The 21,415-nt window shown below is 42.5% G+C and overlaps 3 protein-coding genes across 7 annotated transcripts in view; 1 reads left to right on the forward strand and 2 right to left on the reverse strand.

Annotated features, from left to right (window-relative positions):
• LOC135114822 (uncharacterized) overlaps positions 1-13,646 on the reverse strand; it is a 30,640-nt gene extending 16,994 nt beyond the window's left edge. Inside the window, exon 1 of the mRNA XM_064030938.1 lies at positions 13,522-13,646. Coding sequence (XP_063887008.1) covers positions 13,522-13,526 — 5 coding nt within the window. The 5' untranslated portion in view covers positions 13,527-13,646. The remainder of the gene's footprint in view (positions 1-13,521) is intronic.
• On the forward strand, positions 1,991-10,137 carry LOC135114826 (protein pygopus-like). Of its 2 annotated transcripts, none has more exons than XM_064030947.1 (5): positions 1,991-2,528; positions 3,326-3,496; positions 4,611-5,245; positions 5,751-5,878; positions 6,201-10,137. In XM_064030947.1, exons 1-5 carry the CDS (start codon positions 2,510-2,512, stop codon positions 6,319-6,321), a joined length of 1,074 nt encoding a protein of 357 aa, XP_063887017.1. In that variant the 5' UTR covers positions 1,991-2,509; the 3' UTR covers positions 6,322-10,137. The 2 variants fall into 2 exon arrangements, with proteins under 2 accessions (XP_063887017.1, XP_063887016.1); XM_064030946.1 differs by having other exon boundaries at positions 2,006-2,528; positions 5,733-5,878.
• Positions 13,647-13,775: 129 nt separating the features above from the next.
• Positions 13,776-21,415, reverse strand: part of LOC135114825 (hemicentin-2-like) — a 76,194-nt gene continuing 68,554 nt past the window's right edge. For all 4 annotated transcript variants that reach the window (XM_064030943.1, XM_064030941.1, XM_064030944.1 and 1 more), the window contains 5 exons: positions 19,065-19,266; positions 18,458-18,549; positions 15,790-16,067; positions 15,070-15,191; positions 13,776-14,539 (listed from right to left, as the gene is read on the reverse strand). In XM_064030943.1, coding sequence (XP_063887013.1) covers positions 13,864-14,539; positions 15,070-15,191; positions 15,790-16,067; positions 18,458-18,549; positions 19,065-19,266 — 1,370 coding nt within the window. In that variant the 3' untranslated portion in view covers positions 13,776-13,863. The remainder of the gene's footprint in view (positions 14,540-15,069; positions 15,192-15,789; positions 16,068-18,457; positions 18,550-19,064; positions 19,267-21,415) is intronic.

The raw sequence follows: 21,415 nt of genomic DNA on the forward strand, positions 1-21,415 counted from the left end.
GGCGACGACTTCCCTTCTGCCTTTGGTAGTGTCGTGAGCCCCCACAACACTCCACCACCACAAGGGTTTCATTATGGCCCTATCCTACAGGTCGGCATCTTTTCATTCTCCACCCACACGACTCATTCCTCCACCTTCTCTGCTTCTTATCTTCACGACCTCAGTTTTCATGCTCCACACCGTAAGCGGCATTGGGCAGCCTTGACCAACCTTGCTGCATTGCTGGCAGGGAGAAGGAAAATTCCTCCCGTCAAAAGACATGGGATATGATGGGCCCCTCATTTGAAGGAGTTACATCTCTCTCTCTCTCTCTCTCTCTCTCTCTCTCTCTCTCTCTCTCTCTCGTCCCAGGAGAGCTCCAGGAAGCAGAGTTTGTTAGAGGGGCGCTTAACCAATCCCTCGTCGGTTTGCATGGTTGCCTGTCGTACCAAGCTGTTGTCGCTAACCTTTGTGTCGACGATCCTCGCTAACCTCCATAATTTCCGAGGCAGTATTTCATCAGTAGCAATAACGAGGTCTCCTTCCTTGAGATTCCAACGCGGCGTCAATTCTCGTTTTAGCTAACGAAGCGATGGGACATATTCATGCAGCCATCGTCTCTAGAACAGGTTAGGCAGTTACTGAGCGTGCCTCCACCCCTACGGATGGTGATGCCATTCTTCCTCATTTGAGACTGAGTGTCTTCGACACAGGTTTCAGTATCTCCGTGGCGTAGCAGGTGCGTTTGCATCAATGCCTGTAGATCTCTTGGGTTGTTTGACAATAGAGTGAACGATCTACTTTTTACAATGGCTTCTTGCTCACAGAAAAACATGTGTAACATCTCATCGTCCAGCAGCTGATTGTCTCTTACGCATGTGCATCTTCTCTCACTATTACATGATCGTCTTCAGTTCTTTTTCTATTCCAGCCACTTTTGTCCCGTTGTCTATACGAATAATCTCCGGCAAGCCTCGTCGAGCTCCAAATCTTGTGATTGCTTTTAAGAACGTGTCAGCATCGAGTGATGCCAGCACCTCTAGGAGCGCAACTCGTCTGGTCATGCACGTGGAGGCATTCCCTAAACTTCAATCTGCTTCTTCCCACTTTGATCAAGTCCGCGAAGCAATCCACTCTTACTGACAAGAATAGTGCTCTCACAGGTGTCACTTGGTCCTTAAGTAGGGATGTCTGTTGGTGTAGGTAGTTCAGGTGTCCAGTTGTCGCGACGGCATACCACGCGAGACTTCGTTGACTTGATTCAGAAGCCTGTGACAGTTTGGAATCCAATAACTGTGACGTAACGTGGCTAGAGTGTGCTCCCGTCCCGAGTGACCTGCTAAGTCCTCATGCACCTCTTGCAGAATTAGTTTTGTGATATGATGATTTCTCAGTATAAGGATTGGATATCGACTTGTAGCAGCCAAAGGTGCGTGATCCACCACCTTGTGATGATCTCTCAGTATAAGGATTGGATATCGACTTGTAGCAGCCAAAGGTGCGTGATCCACCCGTCCTCCCACGTGAATTAATCCACCCTCACTAACAAAAGGTTCCAGTCGACAGAACGAGTAGTTTTTCTGCAGTTTCCTTTGACTCTCCTAGATGTTCATATCTTCTTTATACACTGTGATTTGGACAACTCTTAATTAATATCACCATCTTGGCTTGTTTGAGCTCGTGCACCTGAAACCACGACGGCTGTCTTAATATTATGACTTTGCTTCATCCAAAGGTCTCCATTACATGTCCTCTTTATCGTCGCTCAGGCACTCGCCTCAGCTCTCCATACATTGGGGGTTAGTTGTGAACCGTACATACAAATACAATAAGTGTGGGCATGATATGAAAATAATAGAGATGTATTTATTGATTGTAGATCATTTCGCAACACATGAAAACTCCACATAAATTAACAGGATCTTACACAATATACAATAACAATAAACAAAGATATCACACCACTACACGGTCAACACGGGAATACTACGGTATATTCTGAGCCGTCGATCTTGTCCCGTGTTACGGATACAATAAGTAGTCACATACCTAAGTCCCCTTTAGCCAGGAATGGTGAACATATACTTGTATTTACTACATTGCTTGTATGACGGTAAAATTTCGCACATTATAAAGAAAAAGATAAAGAAACCTGAGGAGGACAAAATTGTCTAGCAAGGGAGGGCGCCGCTATCCCGCGCCGCCACACTCCTGCCATCTGTAAACATTCCCCCAAACAATAACTAAGTACAAAAATAACCAATTCCTGCCGTCTGGGAGTGTGACGGGCAATTTATCTTAACTTAAACATGCGTGAGGGCGTGAGGCAGTACGTAGGGCGACAGGAGACGTGCGGCAGCCTTTAGTATCACCAATTAAAAGCAAGAGAAGGGAGTGGAAGAGGCTGCGGAGTGTCCTCGCCTCTGCTCCTTGCTGCAAAAATCGCCCCCAGCCAAACCCTGCTGAGGCTCCCCAGCCCATCCTCCCTGCGGCCTCGGTGTGCATGTGCGGCGCCTTCTGAACTACCACCATGCCCAAGAAGAAGTCAGGTGAGTGGTGTGGGAGGCGTGGAAAGAGTATGTTCCCCTCAGGGCCTCGGTTGTCAAAGATTGTCAGAGAGACGCCAGGCCATCCAGTCAGGAGTGCTGTATTGCTACCTGTCATTTAGCAGGTTTCTGACATGTATACTCCTTCGTGGTCATTTTGTAGCTTGTGGGATTTGTATATTCTTTGTTTTGTTAGGGCTGATAGTTGACAAAGGGAATAATTTCTATCTTGGATTACTAACTGGGATGATTTTGATTCTTTGTATTGAAAGGATTAATATCGTATTGCCTCATCAACTCTTTTAACTCAGGTGTCTTCAGAGTCTTGCATACTCACACAATGTTGCATTTTTTGTGCCATTTTCTTATTTTGGATGCTTCTGTTCGGGAGCGCTATTGTGAATTGTCATTCTTCACCCTTTTGTGTTATGACTTGCCTCCCCCAAACTGATGTACATGTGTTGTATCTTCTGCTAGCATTTTCTACCATATTTCCAAGGCTGATCTTCTAAATTACATGGCTCACCCTCCCAGTTCCCTTGTTCTTAGTCACCTTTTTTTTTTTTTTTTAATATGCAGTGAGTACAGTGGCGGTGATCTTTCATTGTGTTACTAGGGTGTCACCAATCCATAGTGAAGATAAATATCTGCACAAACATCACCTCCTCATTTCTGTTTTCTTCAACACTCTTAATATTATCACCCATACAAGAACAGCACATTCATCTGTGTAATGTCATGTAATATTGTGCACACCTTATCTGTAACTTAATCAACACTAAAGTTTACTCTGTTTTCAGGTGTCACAAACAACAGTACCTTGGCTGCTGACTTCAAGCCAGGTACCGGGGGCTCTCCAGATTCTCCGAACAACCCCAAGAAAAAGAGACGTACCTCTAATCCCCCACCCACAGCCCAGGGCCCTCCGTCCACCCCACCAAGCAATGACTTGGTCCCTCCCCCCCTCTCAGGTGAGGCTTGAGCAGTCTGTTGCAGATGTCTAATCTATAGGTTGTGGCAGGTCTACAGAACATCTGGCCAGAAAATCTTGCCTAGACTTCCAGTCATGGAATAACTTTGGTAAGAAGTTCCCAGCTGGTGAGAAAGTGGGATACCACAGTGTATGCATGGCAAGACATGACTGAATGAAGGCAGAACAGATTTTTTTATTTTATATTACTGACGCAAGCACACAAAGCCAAATTACATTTTATGATACTTGAGCTTAAAGTCAGGCGTTGATTACCGTTGTGGTTATGTTGCTGGAAACCAAGGCTGTGTTTGAGATGACAGAGTGAAAACAAAAGCCATATTGATTAAATTATTATTATTATTATTATTATTAAATTGCCTTTCTTTTTTTATAAAGCAGCATTTCATTCAGTTGAGCTTCCATTCTGTAAGTATTTTTTTGCACTAGTTACTCGTAATGTTTATGTTTTGTTTTGTAATTATCTCAAGCTTAGGATTCTATGAAAGAATTTTATTTTGTTTTGTTATTCTATAAGTTCAACTTCAGTTTATATGTAAGTCTTGCACCATTCTTGAATTGACATGCCAATATACTAGCCCATTGGCTCAAGATACCATTTCAACCTCTGTTACCTGGTACAGGCTACTGCTGCGTCACCAGTCTCATATTTCAGCTCTTCCTGGAGGCACCTATTAAGTCACAGCCATGCAGCATACACATCTTAACTCTTAGCTCTTCATTGATCTGACATTTCTAAACTGATGATTCAGTTTCTAATATTCTCTATCTGGCTTCACACTTCCTTAGACCACAGTCATGTACTACATTCCCTCAGACTCTTGGAGACATAATACTTCAGCCCAGCAAAGTATCAGTTGTCAGATTCAGTTTTCATGCTGTTATTATTAGTTGAATACATCACCTCAAGTACTGCTAGACACCTTGCTTTGAAGTTATGGCTCTCATATTTGTTTTCAGGTTCATCCGTAAGAAGATAACTTGTTATTTTCTGGATGTCATCACGTCAGAAATGTGACACTTTTCCTCTTGTACATCTGCTTTGAGATTTTTGGGCTGTCTCCAATGTAAACTAATACACCATGTTGTTGCAGGTTATGGTGACACAATTGTGGCGTCCAACCCCTTTGATGACTCCCCTTCTGTGTCAGCACCATCCTCCAGCAGCATGGGGCCGGGGCCAGGACCGGGGCCCGGACCTGGACCAGGACCCATGAGTCATGGTCCAATGGGCCCAATGGGGATGTCTTACATGGCAAATATGAACATGAAAAACATGGGAATGGGAGGCCCAATGAGTGGACCAATGGGAGGACCAATGAATGGGCCCATGGGTCCTGGTGGACCAATGGGTCCTGGAGGTCCCATGAATGGACCAATGAGTGGACCCATGGGACCTGGTGGACCCATGAATGGTCCAATGAATGGTCCTATGAGCAGTCCCATGAATGGCCCCATGAATGGGCCAATGAATGGTCCTATGAATGGCCCCATGAATGGTCCAATGTCAGGCCCCATGAACATGAACAACATGAATGGCATGAACATGAACACTTCAATGTCTGGGCCTGGTATGCCCATGACCACCATGAGCCAGATGACTAGCATGGCAGGGATGAATGGACCCATGCCTCCCATGAATGGGCCAGGGATGAACAATGGACCAGGGATGAATAATGGCCAGGGTCCTAACATGGGACCTAAACCCATGCCAGTCAGCTCTGGCAAGGTCAGTATATTACTTGGTTGTACTTTTTCATAATTGAATTTATTTTAATCAGCCTTTGCTTTCAAAGTACAAGTATTCAGTTTGTTAATGTTGATGCAGTGATGAAGAGACTGAAAGTCTGCAGCTGAGCATTTCTGTTGTTGTGGATGGACTTGGTGCCACTAAGATTAGTTGTTTGTATTTCTCTTCCTTAAGGATTATTACCAAGCAACGAATGTGTAGAATTATTGCAAATTCTTTTGTTATGAAAATGTTTTATAGGAACAGTCTATTTATGGGTACAATCTCTTTCACCAAAAAATTACAATGTTAAAAGCTACATAATACAGCTGAAGGCTAATTTAATAAATGCTGCACTAACATCAGCAAATTAATTTTCTCTTGCGTGCTTGCGGAGTTGGAACAAAATTTTTAGTAACTTTCATCACCTAAAAATTTTGGACCAAAGTCTCCGCCAGTAGGTTCCTGATTCACACATTAATTTTAGGTTTACCCGCCCGACCAGCCGATGGTCTTCAATCCCCAAAACCCGAATGCTCCGCCCATCTACCCGTGTGGGATCTGCCACAAGGAGGTGCATGACAATGACCAGGCAATCCTCTGTGAGTCTGGTTGTAACTTCTGGTTCCACAGGTAAGAAGCTTTGGTCCTGCATTACATCTCTGTAGAGATCTCAGCTAGACTTACTTTCTTTGTATTTGTGTTACATTCAGTCAATGGTAACTGGAAAACAAGAAAGAGAACATGTCACAGATGACACAGAAAATGATGTGTATAAATGAATTAGGAAAGTTATGTGAACCTAGCACCAGTAGTATTTCTTACTCATTTGTTATTGAGTTTACATTTGGTTACCATTTCGTACAATCCCATGTTGGTTATTTCTTTTAGTAATACGATAATGAGGTATCTCTTTTTATATGGGCTTATGATAATTTACTTGTGTATTTTTCAGGGTATGCACAGGGCTCACAGAAGGGGCGTATCACCTATTGACAGGGGAAGTGTATGCTGAATGGGTATGTGATAAGTGCCTCAATTCAAAGAACATCCCGCTTGTAAAATTCAAGCCATGAGGGCGTGTGATGGATATGTAAAAGGATCAGTCAAGTGAGCTGTTTCACTGCAGGATGGAATTTTTCATTTCAAGTAGCAGTCAGAAATTAGTCTTCCCCAAGTCCTTGCATATGCTCATTGTGGCTGATCTTTTCACATATACCTGATGAATTTTCTCATGTTTACTGTTCATATAGGACATGATCATCATCTAAATATTCCTGGGGCCAGATAATATCAGCTTCATCCATTCAGATACTCGTGTGTGTATATATATATATATATATATATATATATATATATATATATATATATATATATATATATATATATATATATATATATATATATATATATATATATATATATATATATATATGGCTGACATGCCCTAGTTATTGCAACTCCTAACCAACCTGGCAGCTGCTGATTAGCGCACTATCCTGGTGGGGAGTCACAAGCCACTGATGTGTATCTCAAGCTCTGCTCTGTACAGAATCAGCACCCTATCCAGATTTAATCCAGAGATATTTTACAAATCAAATAAGTTCTGAGCTTCAGGAATTGTGCATCATCACTTCCGTCAGGTGCATAATGTAGAACAATTGCTCATTTTCACAAGATATTCAAGACTGTGCTACCTGTTCCTATTTGTTCCAGTAGCAGCCTTTCATCTGGTGCAGTTCGCACATTTATTGATTGGGATGTTGTCAAGATTTTTAGGTCTTGCATCATTCCTTGTACAGATAAATTTTAATTGGAAATTAACTTTTCAATCTAAATTTAACTAAATTTTGCATAATATTCAATCAGAAGTTCATGCACTATGGTTGGTTAATTTTTCTTTTATGTTAGACTAGAAGTTCTTTATGCATTGCAGTAAATGAAGGAGGCTCAGGCAGTATGCTTTGATGTAGCTCAATGAAATGTCAGTAACCCAGGAATAAGGGAACTGCAACAAATGGTATAATACAGAAGCTATATGAAAACAACATTCATATTTATAAATTTCCTTGTGACATCTTTAACCTTCATTCCTGCAATAATTGTGGTGTTACTATGGTAACTGCAGTAGCTGCAATACCTTCTCATTTTTAGGATTAAATCATATCTGTGTTACAGTGTCTTGAATTAAATACATTAGGCATGGGACTGGCTTGAAGTGAGTGTGAGGGGAATTCATCCATCCACCTCGAGGATGAGCTGTCACTGTCCGTCACAAGCTGTGCATTAAAATTTGCCATTGAGGGCAAATACATAAGCAGTTTTCATGTTAATTTTGAATGAAAAGCTCCATTTCTCCACACTACTTGGGCTGCTGTCTGCACATTCCAGACTAACTCAGGCAACATGGCAGTTGCCAGTCAGTGAATATTAGAATTTTGCAAAGAAGTAAAACATTAAAGATATTTCTGACTCAGCCCCCATTATATTGTTAATTAACCCATGGAGAAAGGTGACAATTTCTAAAGGCTGTATATCAGTAGTTTTTGTTTTACTTTTAAAATTATATTTGTATATAATTGTAATAATACTGAGCTTACTTTAGTAAGAATGTGGAAGTGATGGCTAATTAATATAATTTAAGTTGATTCTCACCCAGTAGAACACTACAGAGTACTAGCATAAGTGTTTATACTTTCTGGGTTAAGAATTTACTTTTTCGAAGTTTTGACCATGTGACTGTTGCCATGTCAAAGTTTCTTATTTACTTTGTTAACCTGTGTAAGTACGTTCAGTTAATTCTGTGTTTATTAAATTTTGGACTTAGGCAGGAAGTGCCTTGTGGCAAAATCTTTTTTGAGCATAAAACAAAAATGTTTGTTTTGTTTTTTCATGTAAGAGGTTCACTGGCCAACTGAAAATGTCATTCCCCCCAAAAAAGTCAAAAGGATCATCCAGAATTGGAGGATAAATGTCTTGAAACCTCCATCTTGAAAAAATTTAAGTCATAGGAAGGAGTAAATACAGAAGCAGGCAGGGAGTTCCAGTTTACCAGAAAAAGGGATGAATAATTGAGAATATTGGTTGCATCAGGGTAGTGAACAGAATAGGGATGAGAGAAAGTGAGAAGTCTTGTGCAGCAAGGCTGTGGTAGGAGGGGAGGCATGCAGTTAGCAAGATCAGAAGAGCATATAGTGTGAAAATAGTGGTAGGAGATAGCAAGAGATGCAACATTGTGGTGATGAGAGGGTGAAGATAGTCATTTAGAGGAGAGGAGTTGATAAGACAAAATACTTTGATTATTTGTTTTGCCCTTCAGGACACGCTTCTTTTCTTAAGTGGTATGAAACATACACATACGCCGTTAGTTAAGGTGTTACTGATTTGACAGTATACTGTACAACTTGGTCATGTGGTAGGTACAATATGTATTAAAGAAAATTGATAATTTTTCAATAAGTTAAAAGGTGATGAGGGTGCTTTTAGTGTTTGGAGACATGCCAGGTGGCAACCTGACTGAAAGTGGAGGGACGGTAATGAGGTGAGGCAGGAGGGTGAACAGTGTCTTGAGTCAGTGTGGTGTCAGGTAAGTTTGAAATATGATGCTTTTGCACAAGTAATGTAGGGTTGAATTATTCTCATTATTTTAACTTGTGCTAGTAAATATTAAGTGAGAGCGGAGAAACTTCAGTGTTAGAATAAGTTCCACATTTCATGTTCTTTTTATTAGCTGTTGAGGAGGTACAGCTGCAGATGGCAGTATTTTGCCATGGTTCTGGCTAATGACTTAACCTAGCCTAAATGTGCAAACAACCAGTGGTTCAAGTAGTATGTGAACCTGCTTGTACCTGAGAAGTACACTGAAAAATGTATTGGTAGAAATGCTGTAGAATCTCATTATGTTCTCATCAAAAGTAATTACTTGTTAAGGAAAGAGTGCCATGGCTTCTTAAAACATCCTGCTCATTCCCTCAGAATATGATTCTTCTGTTCTTTGTAAAATAGCTGGACTCTCTAATCTGTGGCTTTCTTTGCCTTTTATTTTTAACATCCTGACCTGGTTTGCTACAACAGTGTAGTGCATTACCTTCAACTTTGAACCACCGAAGATTGAAACCTTCACTTTCCTTGATACTTGGGAGGTTCAACAGAATCTTTAGTAGTAGGGTACTCAGAGCAGTCTCCAATATATGAAGGGATGGTCTGCAATATACTGTATGAAGTGAGATACAGCTGTGGATTTTAGCTACAAGATTGATGTGTGTGTTGGTTAAGGATGGAATACCTTTTACTAATATATCTGATGCCAAATTTCATATTCATATATTAATGTGTAGTTGATAGTTCCTAAAATAGTTACTACCCACATGCATACAATCAGTTTGCACTGAATCAAGTGGCATGGGATATGGAATTTTAGATTTTTTTTTTTTTTTTAGATATATTTCAGATTAATTAGTTAGCTAAGCCTAACTGAAGGCTTCATGTAAAGAAATATAATTGAGTGTTCTTATATGCTCCTCAATGTACAAATATTGTTTCTCTGGGTTATGTTCCTAGGGCAAACTTTCTCATCTCCATGACAGAGCAGACTTGCTGTGTGTGTATGTATGTGTGAACCAGGGTTCTAAGCCATACATTCTGAGGAGTGGTAGCTCAAAAATACTTCCTGATTAACCTGTCCATTAATATTGGACTATGATGTTCAAAATATTGTATCTTGAATATAACATGTAATTTCTTCATTTCTTAGACTAAGACAGATTTCATTCAGTAGTAAGTTATAATAGCTCTAATAAACTATATGTCTAGTTAATTATCAGTGGTATTAAAGGTTAAAAAAATATAATTTCTTCAGAAAATTTTGTTGATAATTATTAAAAGCAGCAGTAGTCTTCTTTCATTATTAACTCCTCTTTCTAAGTAATGATAGGCATTTCTATCATGGAACATATTTTGTTGATTATATACAAATCATAAAGTGACAGTTTACTTAACAACATCACAGGCAGACCCCCTCATAAAGCTGGTGTTTGATTTAATAAAAATAAAATGAAATAAATAAATAAATCAGTACTGATTGTGACAAAAATGGAAAGGAGGGAGAAGGTGGATGAATGAGCACAGCCTGTCTTGAGTTACTGGTGAAGGTTCAGAGGATTTGTGGAGTGGCAGAGTTATGATCTGCAAGGCAGAGAGGGAAGGCCACAATGCCACTTGTGTAAGGTTGCTGCTTGTAATTTACCGGAACCTTTGATGAGGTATTACACCCCACTGCCAATGAAAGTGGCATGCACGATAAACAAACTGCTGTTTCATAGTGTAGGGAGTGTTCAGCTGAGATGAAATAAAGGGATTAATATGAAAATGTGAAAACATTGGCTAACAGTTTGAACTTCTGTCAAATGTCACATCTCTACATGTCATTACTCGGTTGTCTATTGATCCCATTAGGGAGTGCTCATATTTGCCGCACTTGCCTGGAAATTGTGTCAAATCTCTTTGCACATTTCAGATCAATGTTAGTGTTAATGATGTGTAAGCCTCACATATCCCAAGTTAGTATATCCCTTATTGACCCCCTCCAGAAGGGTCTAAGGGGATGTCTAGAAAGACAGGAGTGCCACAAAAAATTGTGTGCTGCATGCAGCTTTGGCTGAAATGATGCCATGACAATAATGATAATTACACTCCAAACAAACTGCCCTTGGAGAAAGGCATGTTTTGTCAAAGAGAATTTTACTTCTAATAAGATGTCAGCAGAGTGCTTCATCATTCCTCACACCAACAGAAATAAAGCAAGAGAAGCCCTGGTATGGGTGACAGAACATAACAAAAACACCAGCGCACCACTTTCGTTAGCAGCAGGTGTAATACTCAAAAGCACAGTTCTTTAGTCAATCACCTTTGTGAGAGGCTGATATATCATATAAAGTGGGGCAGCCAAACCAGTCCATGCATACAAACCATGCCTAACTTGTGGTATGAAGCAATGTACGTTTGGGCAAGGGCAGCTTTCCTGGATTCAGCTCTCATTGCCTGGAAAACATGAGTGGCAAATGTGATGATGGCAGGAGTGGATGACAGCATTACCTCTGTACATCTATTATGTATGTGTTTTTGTTTTGAAGGTGCAAGTTTTGATAAAGAAAAAGTCACTATGCATAAGAGACAGCTTTAAATGGGGTTTGTCTGTACATTATTTAAAAATAAAGTAATATTAGTTGAATTGACTAATCTGATGTAAGTACATACATACTTTATGTATTTTATTATTTACAGCATTTGAAAGGCTTGTGACTACTACTATTAATGTTAAAAATTCACACCAGACTAATTAAGTGTACTTTCCACTGTTGTGAGGTTTAGTGGTGGTAACATAACTGTTTTCTTGCTGTATGGAGTGAGCCTTGGCCAAACTTTGCCCTGCCACTGAAGGTGCCCTCAGTGCTGGTGACAAGGCTCCTCCTGCTGAAGCCAAGGCTGTATGTAAATATGACAGCACCAATCGGGTTGATACCACTATATCATTGTATATCAAAATTATGTTTTTACTAGGCATAGTTCTGAAGGTTTAACATTTGTTGATTTGTATATGTATAGTTTAAATTAAATACATAAGTCAATATGATTGGCTAAATTTCAATACAGTACATGTTTATCTTATTATGTACTAATGTTGGCTTTGTTTGATCAGTTTACCTTTACATTGGATCAAAATTCTTGATAGGAACTTGTAGGTTTGTTATGTTATGCCTGTAATCTTATAGGTACTGTACAAAAGTAGTTACTGAAAAGTCATCATATCATGGCAGAGTAAATTATCCTCTATTTGCTTAATAATTAAGTATTTCTTAATCAAAGTTTTATTTGATAGCCTGTAGATACATCAACTACTATAAAGTTGTGCAAAAAAAATAAAACTGCTAGAAAAAACTATGTATTTGAATATTTCCTCTGCATTCAGCCAGCATTGTACCATATCTGAGGGATGCTTTGTATGAAGCTACCAGTGAGAAACATTGAGCTCCTGTCCTGTCCTGCTGCAGTGGCAGGAGTAGGCACGACTCTTGTTCACCTCAGCCACGACCATTGAGGGCTGAGTTCAAGAGTCTGTCTGGGAGTCTGTCTGGGGTGCCGCTCCTCACTACACCCTCTTTCATGATGCTGTTCTTTCCACACTTGACTACTCCCTCTCTCATGACTCTCCTCCACTCCACTCTTGACCACCCCCTCATTCATGACTTATTTTCACTCTTGACTACTTCCTCTCTCGTGTCTCTATTCTTAATATTTTTCCTTTCAAAAACACAAATACTTTTAGGGCCCTTTCACACGGGCGGTCAGGTCACGCGACTCGGCAGCACGACCAAAACGCTGATGCACGCGGTCAAAAACGTGCGGTCATGTTAGCGAGTCGCCCGTGTGGAAAGGCTTGCTGCTGAGAAGCGCTGCTGCAGGCTCACTCTGATGAGGAAGCTGTGGCTGTCCTTCTAATATTTCGACGTCGTCGTCGTCAGCGACGACGATCACTATATATATATATATATATATATATATATATATATATATATATATATATATATATATATATATATATATATATATATATATATATATATATATATATATATATATATATATATATATATATATATATATATATATATTTATTATATATAATGTGCATTCATCCCATAACAATTGAGCGACTAACAGTGGGTCAGTTTTATACACTAATGCACATTCTTTAATTAAGCAGACATTGCCAAATTTTTCAACTATTTTAGGATATCAGAAGATACTTCCAATCACCTTCCCACATTAATCAAATGACCGCACAGGATAGGGTCTGCTGAGCAAGTGACGGTCTGCCAATGGGATAAAAAAAAAAATAAATAAATAAAATAAAAAAAAATAACGGCCGCGCGATTGAGCGGCACAAAGCTGCTCATGTGAAAAAGACCACGCGACCAATCGCTGTGATCGGTCGTGGGTACAGGCGACTAGCCGCTCAGTGGAGTACGTCGAACGCTCATGTGAAAGCCCACTGACGAAATCAATGGAAAGCTATGGGAAGCCACTTTCCCGCGACTAGGCAGCACTGCCAAGTTGCGTAACCAATGCCCACACAACCCATGTTCAAGAGCCATTAAAAAGGTACTATAGCCCTTAACCACTCGAAAGGGTAACTACGGTAAATTCATAACAACTTTACTAGCTTATTAACCAATCAATTACCTATATAATCCAGTGAAAAAAAAAAAAAAACTTACCTCATGATCTTTTTTCCTGCTGGACACTTCTTATCTTAACAGCCAATTTCAAAGCACGGAAAAAGTTTGAACACACACAGCCTGGGCAAAACTAGTAGCACTTTACCTTTAGACTGTCCAACAATGAACTGAATCTAGACGATCGAGTAATAGTACCTGGCAACTCTTTCAAGTCATCCATTGAGCGACATCTAGCCTTTGCATCCTTCATTACCTCATGCACGAATTTGAAGGGAGACAATGAAATACTGCACTTGTATTGATATACTTTACTGAAGCCAGGGCGTCGCGTCGTCGAAGGAGATGAAAAAGAGAGGAGCTGGGATTCACTTTTATGCATCTTTATAGAGACTCTACAGCTACGTGAGATTGTCTGTCCGTCTGTAAGGTGTGGTAAGGTGTGGTAGACGCGTGAAAGGGTGTAACTGTGGAGGTGGTGTGGCTGTGGTAGTGTGCTGTGGCTGTAGTGGTGAGGGCGTGGGTATGATAAGGTATGGTGGTGGTAGGAATGGGTGAGTGGGTGTGATGGAGTGTGGTAGGGGCCGTGGAGTGGGTGGCGTGGGTGACATGGGCAGGTGGGTGGTTATAGAGGTGGGAAGTGGTGGGGGGTGTATGGGTGTGGGTGTGGCTGTGATATGGTGCCGTGGTGATCGTGGTGAGGGCGAGGGCGTGGGCGTACAAAGGTTTGGTAGTAGTTACATCGGGCGTGGGCGTGGGTGTGTGAGTGTAATACTGCGCGGTGGTCGTGGTGGTGTGGTCGTGGGCGTGATAAGGGGCAGGCATCACGTGGTGGGGAGAACTGGGGAGGGTGTAGAAGGTCGTGGTGGTGTAAGTGGGGTGGCTGGTGGTGGGGGCGTGGCAGGGGAAAGGCGTGGTGCAGGAGATAACATAAGGTGGGTTGGGGGATTCGGGGGGTGGGTGGGCGTGGGTGGTAGGGGAGTGGGCGTCCTGGGGCGTGGAGCAGGACAACTTGGCCGGTTCGGAGCCGTTGTCAGCGCTCTCCCTCCGCCCCCAGCACCTGTGAGAGAGAGAGAGAGAGAGAGAGAGAGAGAGAGAGAGAGAGAGAGAGAGAGAGAGAGAGTCAATGTAATAGTAACTTTACAAAAGAAAGAAAAAAAAATAAATAAAATAAAATAAAATATGTATATATATATATATATATATATATATATATATATATATATATATATATATATATATATATATATATATATATATATATATATATATATATATATATATATATATATATATATATATATATATATATATATACGAGTATATATTTAAATCGAAATAAGTAAAGGAAGAATACTTCTAATTAATCCTATAGGGAATATACTAAAGTCTGATTATACGTATATACTCACTCTCTCTCTCTCTCTCTCTCTCTCTCTCTCTCTCTCTCTCTCTCTCTCTCTCTCGTGTTTCCTCCTCCCCTGCACTCCTTTCCTTCCTTCCTTTTCCTTCTTTTTTTCCTCTTGTCCTCCTTCACTCCTTACCACCCCTTCCCTCCTCTCTCTCTCTCTCTCTCTCTCTCTCTCTTACCTGCGCGAGAGGAGGACGCCCGCGAGCAGGAGCACCACAAAGCCGCCCACGAGCCCTAAGAATACGCCCACGAGAGGAGACACGGGTGGCGGCGTCACTTCCACCATGCGCTTCTCCGCCACCTGCAGGAGGGGTGGGAGGCGGAGGGGAAATTTTAAGTATTTGTAATTATTTTGTTACTTTGTAAGAGGGGTGCCGGGCTAGAACAACAGAAGTAAAAAAAAAAAAAGAAAAAAATATATAAAAGACCCATAAACGTCCCTCTGTTACTAAAATGATTATAAAGAAAAAAAAAAAAGAAAAGTTGGAGGATAAGTGTCGTGAGAAGGTAAGTGGTAAGTTTGGAGGGCAGCAGAAGAGACAATGGAAGAGACAAGGGAAGTGGGAAAATAAATAGTGAAAAGGAAACATACGAAACCTTCACTTGGTTGATTGACTGTCACGTGTTTTTATATTGAAATAGTGATGCAGTCTGGTATTTTTAAGGTGATGAGCAGTTACTGAATTTTAAATCAGTTCAGAATGTTCACACGTCAAAACCTTCGCAAGATAGAAGAAAAGAAGAAGAAGAAAAAGAAGATTAGTAGAAATAAAAACGAACTGAACTGCCTAATGTGAAAATAATAAAAAAAACTTAATTACTTAATATACGAGCATGTACTACACAAGTTTTAAACCTTCAACACCAAAACCGCGACTCAGCGAGAAGGACAAACAAACCTTGAGACGAACAGCGCTGATCTCCACGGGTCTACTGGCGCCCTTGTCGTTGATGGCGGTGACGGTGATGAGGTAGTCTTGGCCTGGTGTGAGGCCGTCCACGCGGAACCTGGGTGTGGCCTCCTCCAGCGTGGCCAGTAGGCGGTGGGTGGTGGCCGCGTACACCTGGGCCATGAACCACTGCTGGCGCCCTCCGTCTCGCCCCGCCGTACACCCGACCTCCAAGGACGTGACGGTTAGGTTTACCAGTACGCAGTTCGCCACGTGATCGGGAGGACCTGTCGATGAAGGAGGGTTGGAGATAGATAGATAGATAGATAGATAGATAGATAGAGAGAGAGAGAGAGAGAGAGAGAGAGAGAGAGAGAGAGAGAGAGAGAGAGAGAGAGAGAGAGAGAGAGAGAGAGAGAGAGAGAGGGGGGCTGGAGAGGAGCTGGAAAAGGGTTGGAGAGGAGCTGGAAAAGGACTGGAGATGGCTGGAAAGGGAGAGAGGCTGGAGAGACCTGAAGAGGGACATGGGATGGAGGAAGGGCTGGAGAGAGAGAGAGAGAGAGAGAGAGAGAGAGAGAGAGAGAGAGAGAGAGAGAGAGAGAGAGAGAGAGAGACTGGTGGAGAGAAGGGATGGAGAGAGCTGGTGAGGGAGAAGGGCAGGACAGGGATAAGGAGAGGGAGATGGGTTGGAGAGGGCTGGGGGAGGACCTGTCGATGGCGGAAGGTTGGAGAGGGCTGGAGAAAACCGCTGGAGAAGGGCTGGAGAGGAGGGGGTGGGGCTGGAGGGGAAGAGGAACGGGGGAGGAGCATGGAGGGACGGTTAGGGCTGGGGGATCGCTACACCTAGTAATTGAATCATGAGGGAGAGGGAAGCAGTAAACTATTTATCCCATGGACAGTTCAATTTTTCTATTATTCAGCGAGGCTACTGGTAATCATCGAGCTATTGTGCCCACGAGTTTCGGCGGATATTCCATTCACTGCTGGCGTCCTTCATTTCCAGCAGTGCAAGGAGTGATGCTGAGGGACAGTATCTCGAGCCTTCCAGCGTCTTATCTCAAGTTATAACACCTCTAGAGAAAGTTATATTAGGATTTCCAAGGGTGTTTTCATGATTCCAAGGAGAGTTTAGCAAGGATTGTTTGTGATTAACAGGAAAATACCCGTTAAAACCTGAAAACAGATCTCTGTCGATTTAGAAATTATACCCGTATTCAGAAACTCTTTGCTCTCTCATCATTCTTTTCGAAGCACAGAGATGGTTAGCTGGGTTTACAAGGCTATTTCTCTTGTTAACGTAGAAATCTTGTTAATCTGTCACTAGAACCGTTAAAAACACAATTCAAACCCGTGTCACTTCAACTAGAGCTTATTGAATGTAGCAGAGGTGCAGCGCAGAAGTGTTGCAGAATATGGTACTTAGTCTTCCTGTGAGCACGAAGCGTCTCAGAATACAGACTCCCCACACACGTATTGTGAAGCACCGAGGTGTGCCCTGAATCACCCATCATGCGCGGCTCCTAATTTGGGTTACCGTCAGTAGATGACGTTCATGCTTGTGTGAATTTTGATCTTATTTAATTTATTTATCTTTTTTTTTTTATCTAGATTGCCTTCTGAGCATCATACTCAAGAAAAATACTGATTAACTATTTCATAAAGGAGAACGAGCGATAATCAAGCATTATAACAACAAGGTCTTCTAATCGTGCGCTGTCAAGGGTTATTGTGTTATTCTCTTGTTTGTATTTCCTTCTAACTTTTGTGCTACGCTTGAATCACTGTGAGGCACCAATGCTTCATGGTCAGAGCTCTCTCTTTGTGTGTGTGTGTGTGTGTGTGTTATAAAGACAGGCGAGGAGTAACAGGACCTCACAGAAAATGCATGAATGAGACTGAAACGTGTGTGTGTGTGTGTGTGTGTGTGTGTGTGTGCTGGAGCACAGGCACGTGTGACTGTCCATAGGCAAACCGTCTGGTTGGAATGGCTAAATAAAAAAAAGCCGAAACAATAATCCGTAATTAAAAAATGGTAAAATGGCGAGTGTGTTAGGTGTCCAGTTAGCCGTGGTGGTGCTGGCGGCATTACCTCCCGGCGCAGCATTACTGTCACCCCGTCGTGGAGTTGTCGCGTCACGCTGTAATTATTTAGCGCGGACGCTCAGCTGTAATGACGGTATTTGTCGCATGGAAGCACTTCACTAATGGCAGAATACACCCATCTGGCCGACAACCACTGCATGGGACCCACGGCCAGGGGGAGAAGGATGGGGCTCTCTCCTCCGTATCTTACTCTGATCCGAGGTCGCGTTTCTTTTAATTTCTTGCTCTGTAATCGTGGACGCTTCTGCATCGACTGCAAAAGCTCAGGTGAAATTGGGCAAAAGTGTCTTTGTGACCTTTCCGAACACGGCAATAGCGATACCTCACGGCGGGAAATTTGGCGGAGAATTGCGTGCCAGTCGTTCATTTCCTTTAGGTCCGTATTCAGAAACGCTCTGCTCTCTCACCACGACTATTTTCAAAGACCACAGAGATAGTTGACTGGGTTCTCAAAAGTGTTTCTCCGGTTAATAATGAAGAAATACTGTTAATTTGTCACTAGAACCATAAAAAAAAACCTCCTTAAAAACCCAAGCCTTTTGAAAATAGTGGAGGCGCGGCGCAGAAGTCTCACCTGCCTCGATGATGGTGAAGCGGCACGGGTCTGTCTGTGTGCCCAGGCTGTTGGCGGCCCAGCACGAAAGCGTTCCGTAGTCCCGCGTTGACCTGCAGAAGGAGCATCACCATCATCATCAATTCTAAAGACTTTCACAGTCTCTCCCATATCTCAGCTTCCTGTCTATTCCACGCCTTCCTAGCAACGTGAACTGCGATAATCACATAATGAAAGAAAAAAACAGAAAATCGAACTCCTTTCTTGGCTTCCTATCTATTCCACGCCTTCCTAGCAACGTAAGCAACACTAATCAGATATCATACTGAAAAAAGAAATAAGGAAATTGAATGAATTACCGCGAAGCAAGGAGATCAATGGTTCGTGTTCACAAACACTTTGGTCTCTCACCACAACAACAACAACAGAGACGATTAACCGTGTTCTTAAGAGTGTTTATCCTGTTCATAATGTAGAAATCTTGTTCGTTTGTCCCTAGAACCATAAGAAAACACTCTTAAGAACCGTGTAACTTCAACTAGAGCCTTTTGAAAGTAGTCGAGGTGCGGACAATGTGTTTCAGAATATGGGCCAATATCGCTGGTTAGAACTGAGAGACGCTTGTCACCTCGGCGTGTAGTCCAGGATACTAAGACCCCGCACTGGACTGAGGCGATGGTTCTCCACGTGGACGGTGTCGAGCGTGTTGTTGAAGACCCACGTGAAAGAGAGTGGGTCGTCTGGCACCGCTTCAACCCGGCAGGAGAGGCGCGCGGTCTCCCCCTCCCCCACCGCCACCGTCCTGGGCCGCGCCACGCACACCGGTGTATCTGCAGAGGAAAAACAAAGGGGCTATTAGAGAAGCTTCCGCGTGAGGACTTAACTCGACGCTTCGGGAATGCCTCTCTATTTTCTCGCGTGACGATTGTTAGTAGCTGTGCCTCGCGACATCCCCTCTGCCTCAAGTTTGATAAAATGTTGATACTTTTTTTTTTCTTATGAAAAAGGGGCAGTGGTCTAAGGCAACAGAAAAGAACGAAAGAATGCCTAGCGAGGTGCCAGTCCTTGAAGAAAGGTTAAAAGGATAATCCAAAATTGAAGAAGCGTCCTAAAACCTCCCTCTTGGAAGAGTAACTTGTTCAACGTCATTTGGGACGACGCAACTAACAACAAAGAGAAAGACCAAGTGGTTGAAATCTTTTACTGTTTGTTTATCTTAGTTCTCCCTATTCTTTGCCTTTTTTTCTCTCCTTATCCACGTCATTGTCTCTCATTCCTCTGGCGCTCTACTTCTCTTCCTTACTTTTTTCCTTCATGACTCTTACTGCCAGTTCTTCGCTCTTTTTCTCTTTATTCACGCCATTACCCTTCATTTCTGCTGCGCTGTGCTTCTCTTCCTTGTTTTTTTTTTCCCCTCATGAGATGCTATTTTTGGCTGTTTTTGGCACAAGTAAAGAAAACTCCTTCACCCACACCAGAATTCCCCCCCCCTCTCTCTCTCTCTCTCTCTCTCTCTCGTCACTATAATTTTCTCGGATTTTCTTTCCTGCACGATACTCTGCTTTTGGCGTACGAAGGCAGCATTGAAAAGCTCCCCGTTAAGAAAATAGATAAGAAAAACTTCACCACCCTCACCCCACTTGTAAGTTTGAACAGTTCCTCGTCTCGTAATTCAGAACCGCGCCTCCAGCACCGCCAAAACAGACACAGGCCTCGCGAAAGACTCCCAAGTTGGCGAAAGGACGCTGGAGTGAAACTAAAGAGCACCTGAGTTTAATTAACCCTCGCATAGTTTGGCGGAGAGCACGGCGGCAACTCGGCTGTGGGAAGGAAGGACGAAGAAATTAACCGTCCACAGAGAAAATAATTAAGCGTAGTATAAATTAAGCCCCAAATATCTTGCACTTGCGGGGGAAGGAAGATTGAAGGTGAGTCACGGATACTCTCTCTCACAACCACCCCATCTCTCTCTCTCTCTCTCTCTCTCTCTCTCTCTCTCTCTCTCTGGAATCCAGCTACCAAATGTACAGTATAGTGCAAATATTTCCCTTAATTTTTATCCCCATGAAAACGTTCGTATTTATTCTTTTCAGCGGATGGAGTGGTCCCACATTTTTCCCGCCGGCAGCGTGACCCGTGGAGCAGCCTCGCTTCTGCCTCCCACTCTCCCTAAGTGAAAATCTGCCGGGAAAAAGTAGCACAGATTCTATAGACTCTTTGTAATGAGTCTATAGGATCTGTAACTTGCTCCTCGTGTGTTCCTGTGTCTGTATTTTTCTTCTTCCTTCTCCTGTGTTCCCCTTTTTCCATGTATCTGTTCCTCCTCCTTCTCTTGTTCCTGTTTCTCTTCTTTTCTTGTGTTCCTGTGTTTTTCTTCTTCCTTCTCCTGTTCCCGTGTTTCTCTTCTTCCTTCTCCTGTTCCCGTGTTCCTGTTTCTCTTCTTTCTCCTCCTGTGTTCCTGTGCTTTTCTTCTTTCTCGTTCTTCCTAGTTCGTTTTGTGTTCTTGTATCCTTGCTCTCCTTTCTTCCCCTCCTCTTCTTCCTCTTGAAGAGATAAGAAACCATGGAAGGTGAAGAGGTGAACCATATAACCTGCTCTCCCGATATTCATTCTTATCCTCCTCTTCCTCTTGGCGTGAACAGAAACCATGGAACTCTTTATCTTTTTCCTCTTCCCCTTAACACGGAGGGCGAAGAGGAAGACTAGATAACTCGCTCCTGTAATATTCCTCTTTCTTATCCTCCTCCTCTTTCAGGTGACGCGCAGAGAAGCCATGGGACGTGACGAGTTTCCCTGCCAGTGGCGATCCCGAGCCCCGCCGCTGAACCAGTGCTGAGCGTCAGGTTATTGCCGGGGAACAAAGTATCTGCCGCCGCGTGACAAAAGAGGCGACCCACACCCGGCGCGTGCCACATTTCACCACCACGGGCGTCCATTAGCGGCAATAGAGCCGTTCACCCAATTTTGAAAGTGGGGGAA

The sequence above is a fragment of the Scylla paramamosain genome, chromosome 28 (assembly GCF_035594125.1).
Source record: "Scylla paramamosain isolate STU-SP2022 chromosome 28, ASM3559412v1, whole genome shotgun sequence".
NCBI lineage: Eukaryota > Metazoa > Arthropoda > Malacostraca > Decapoda > Portunidae > Scylla > Scylla paramamosain.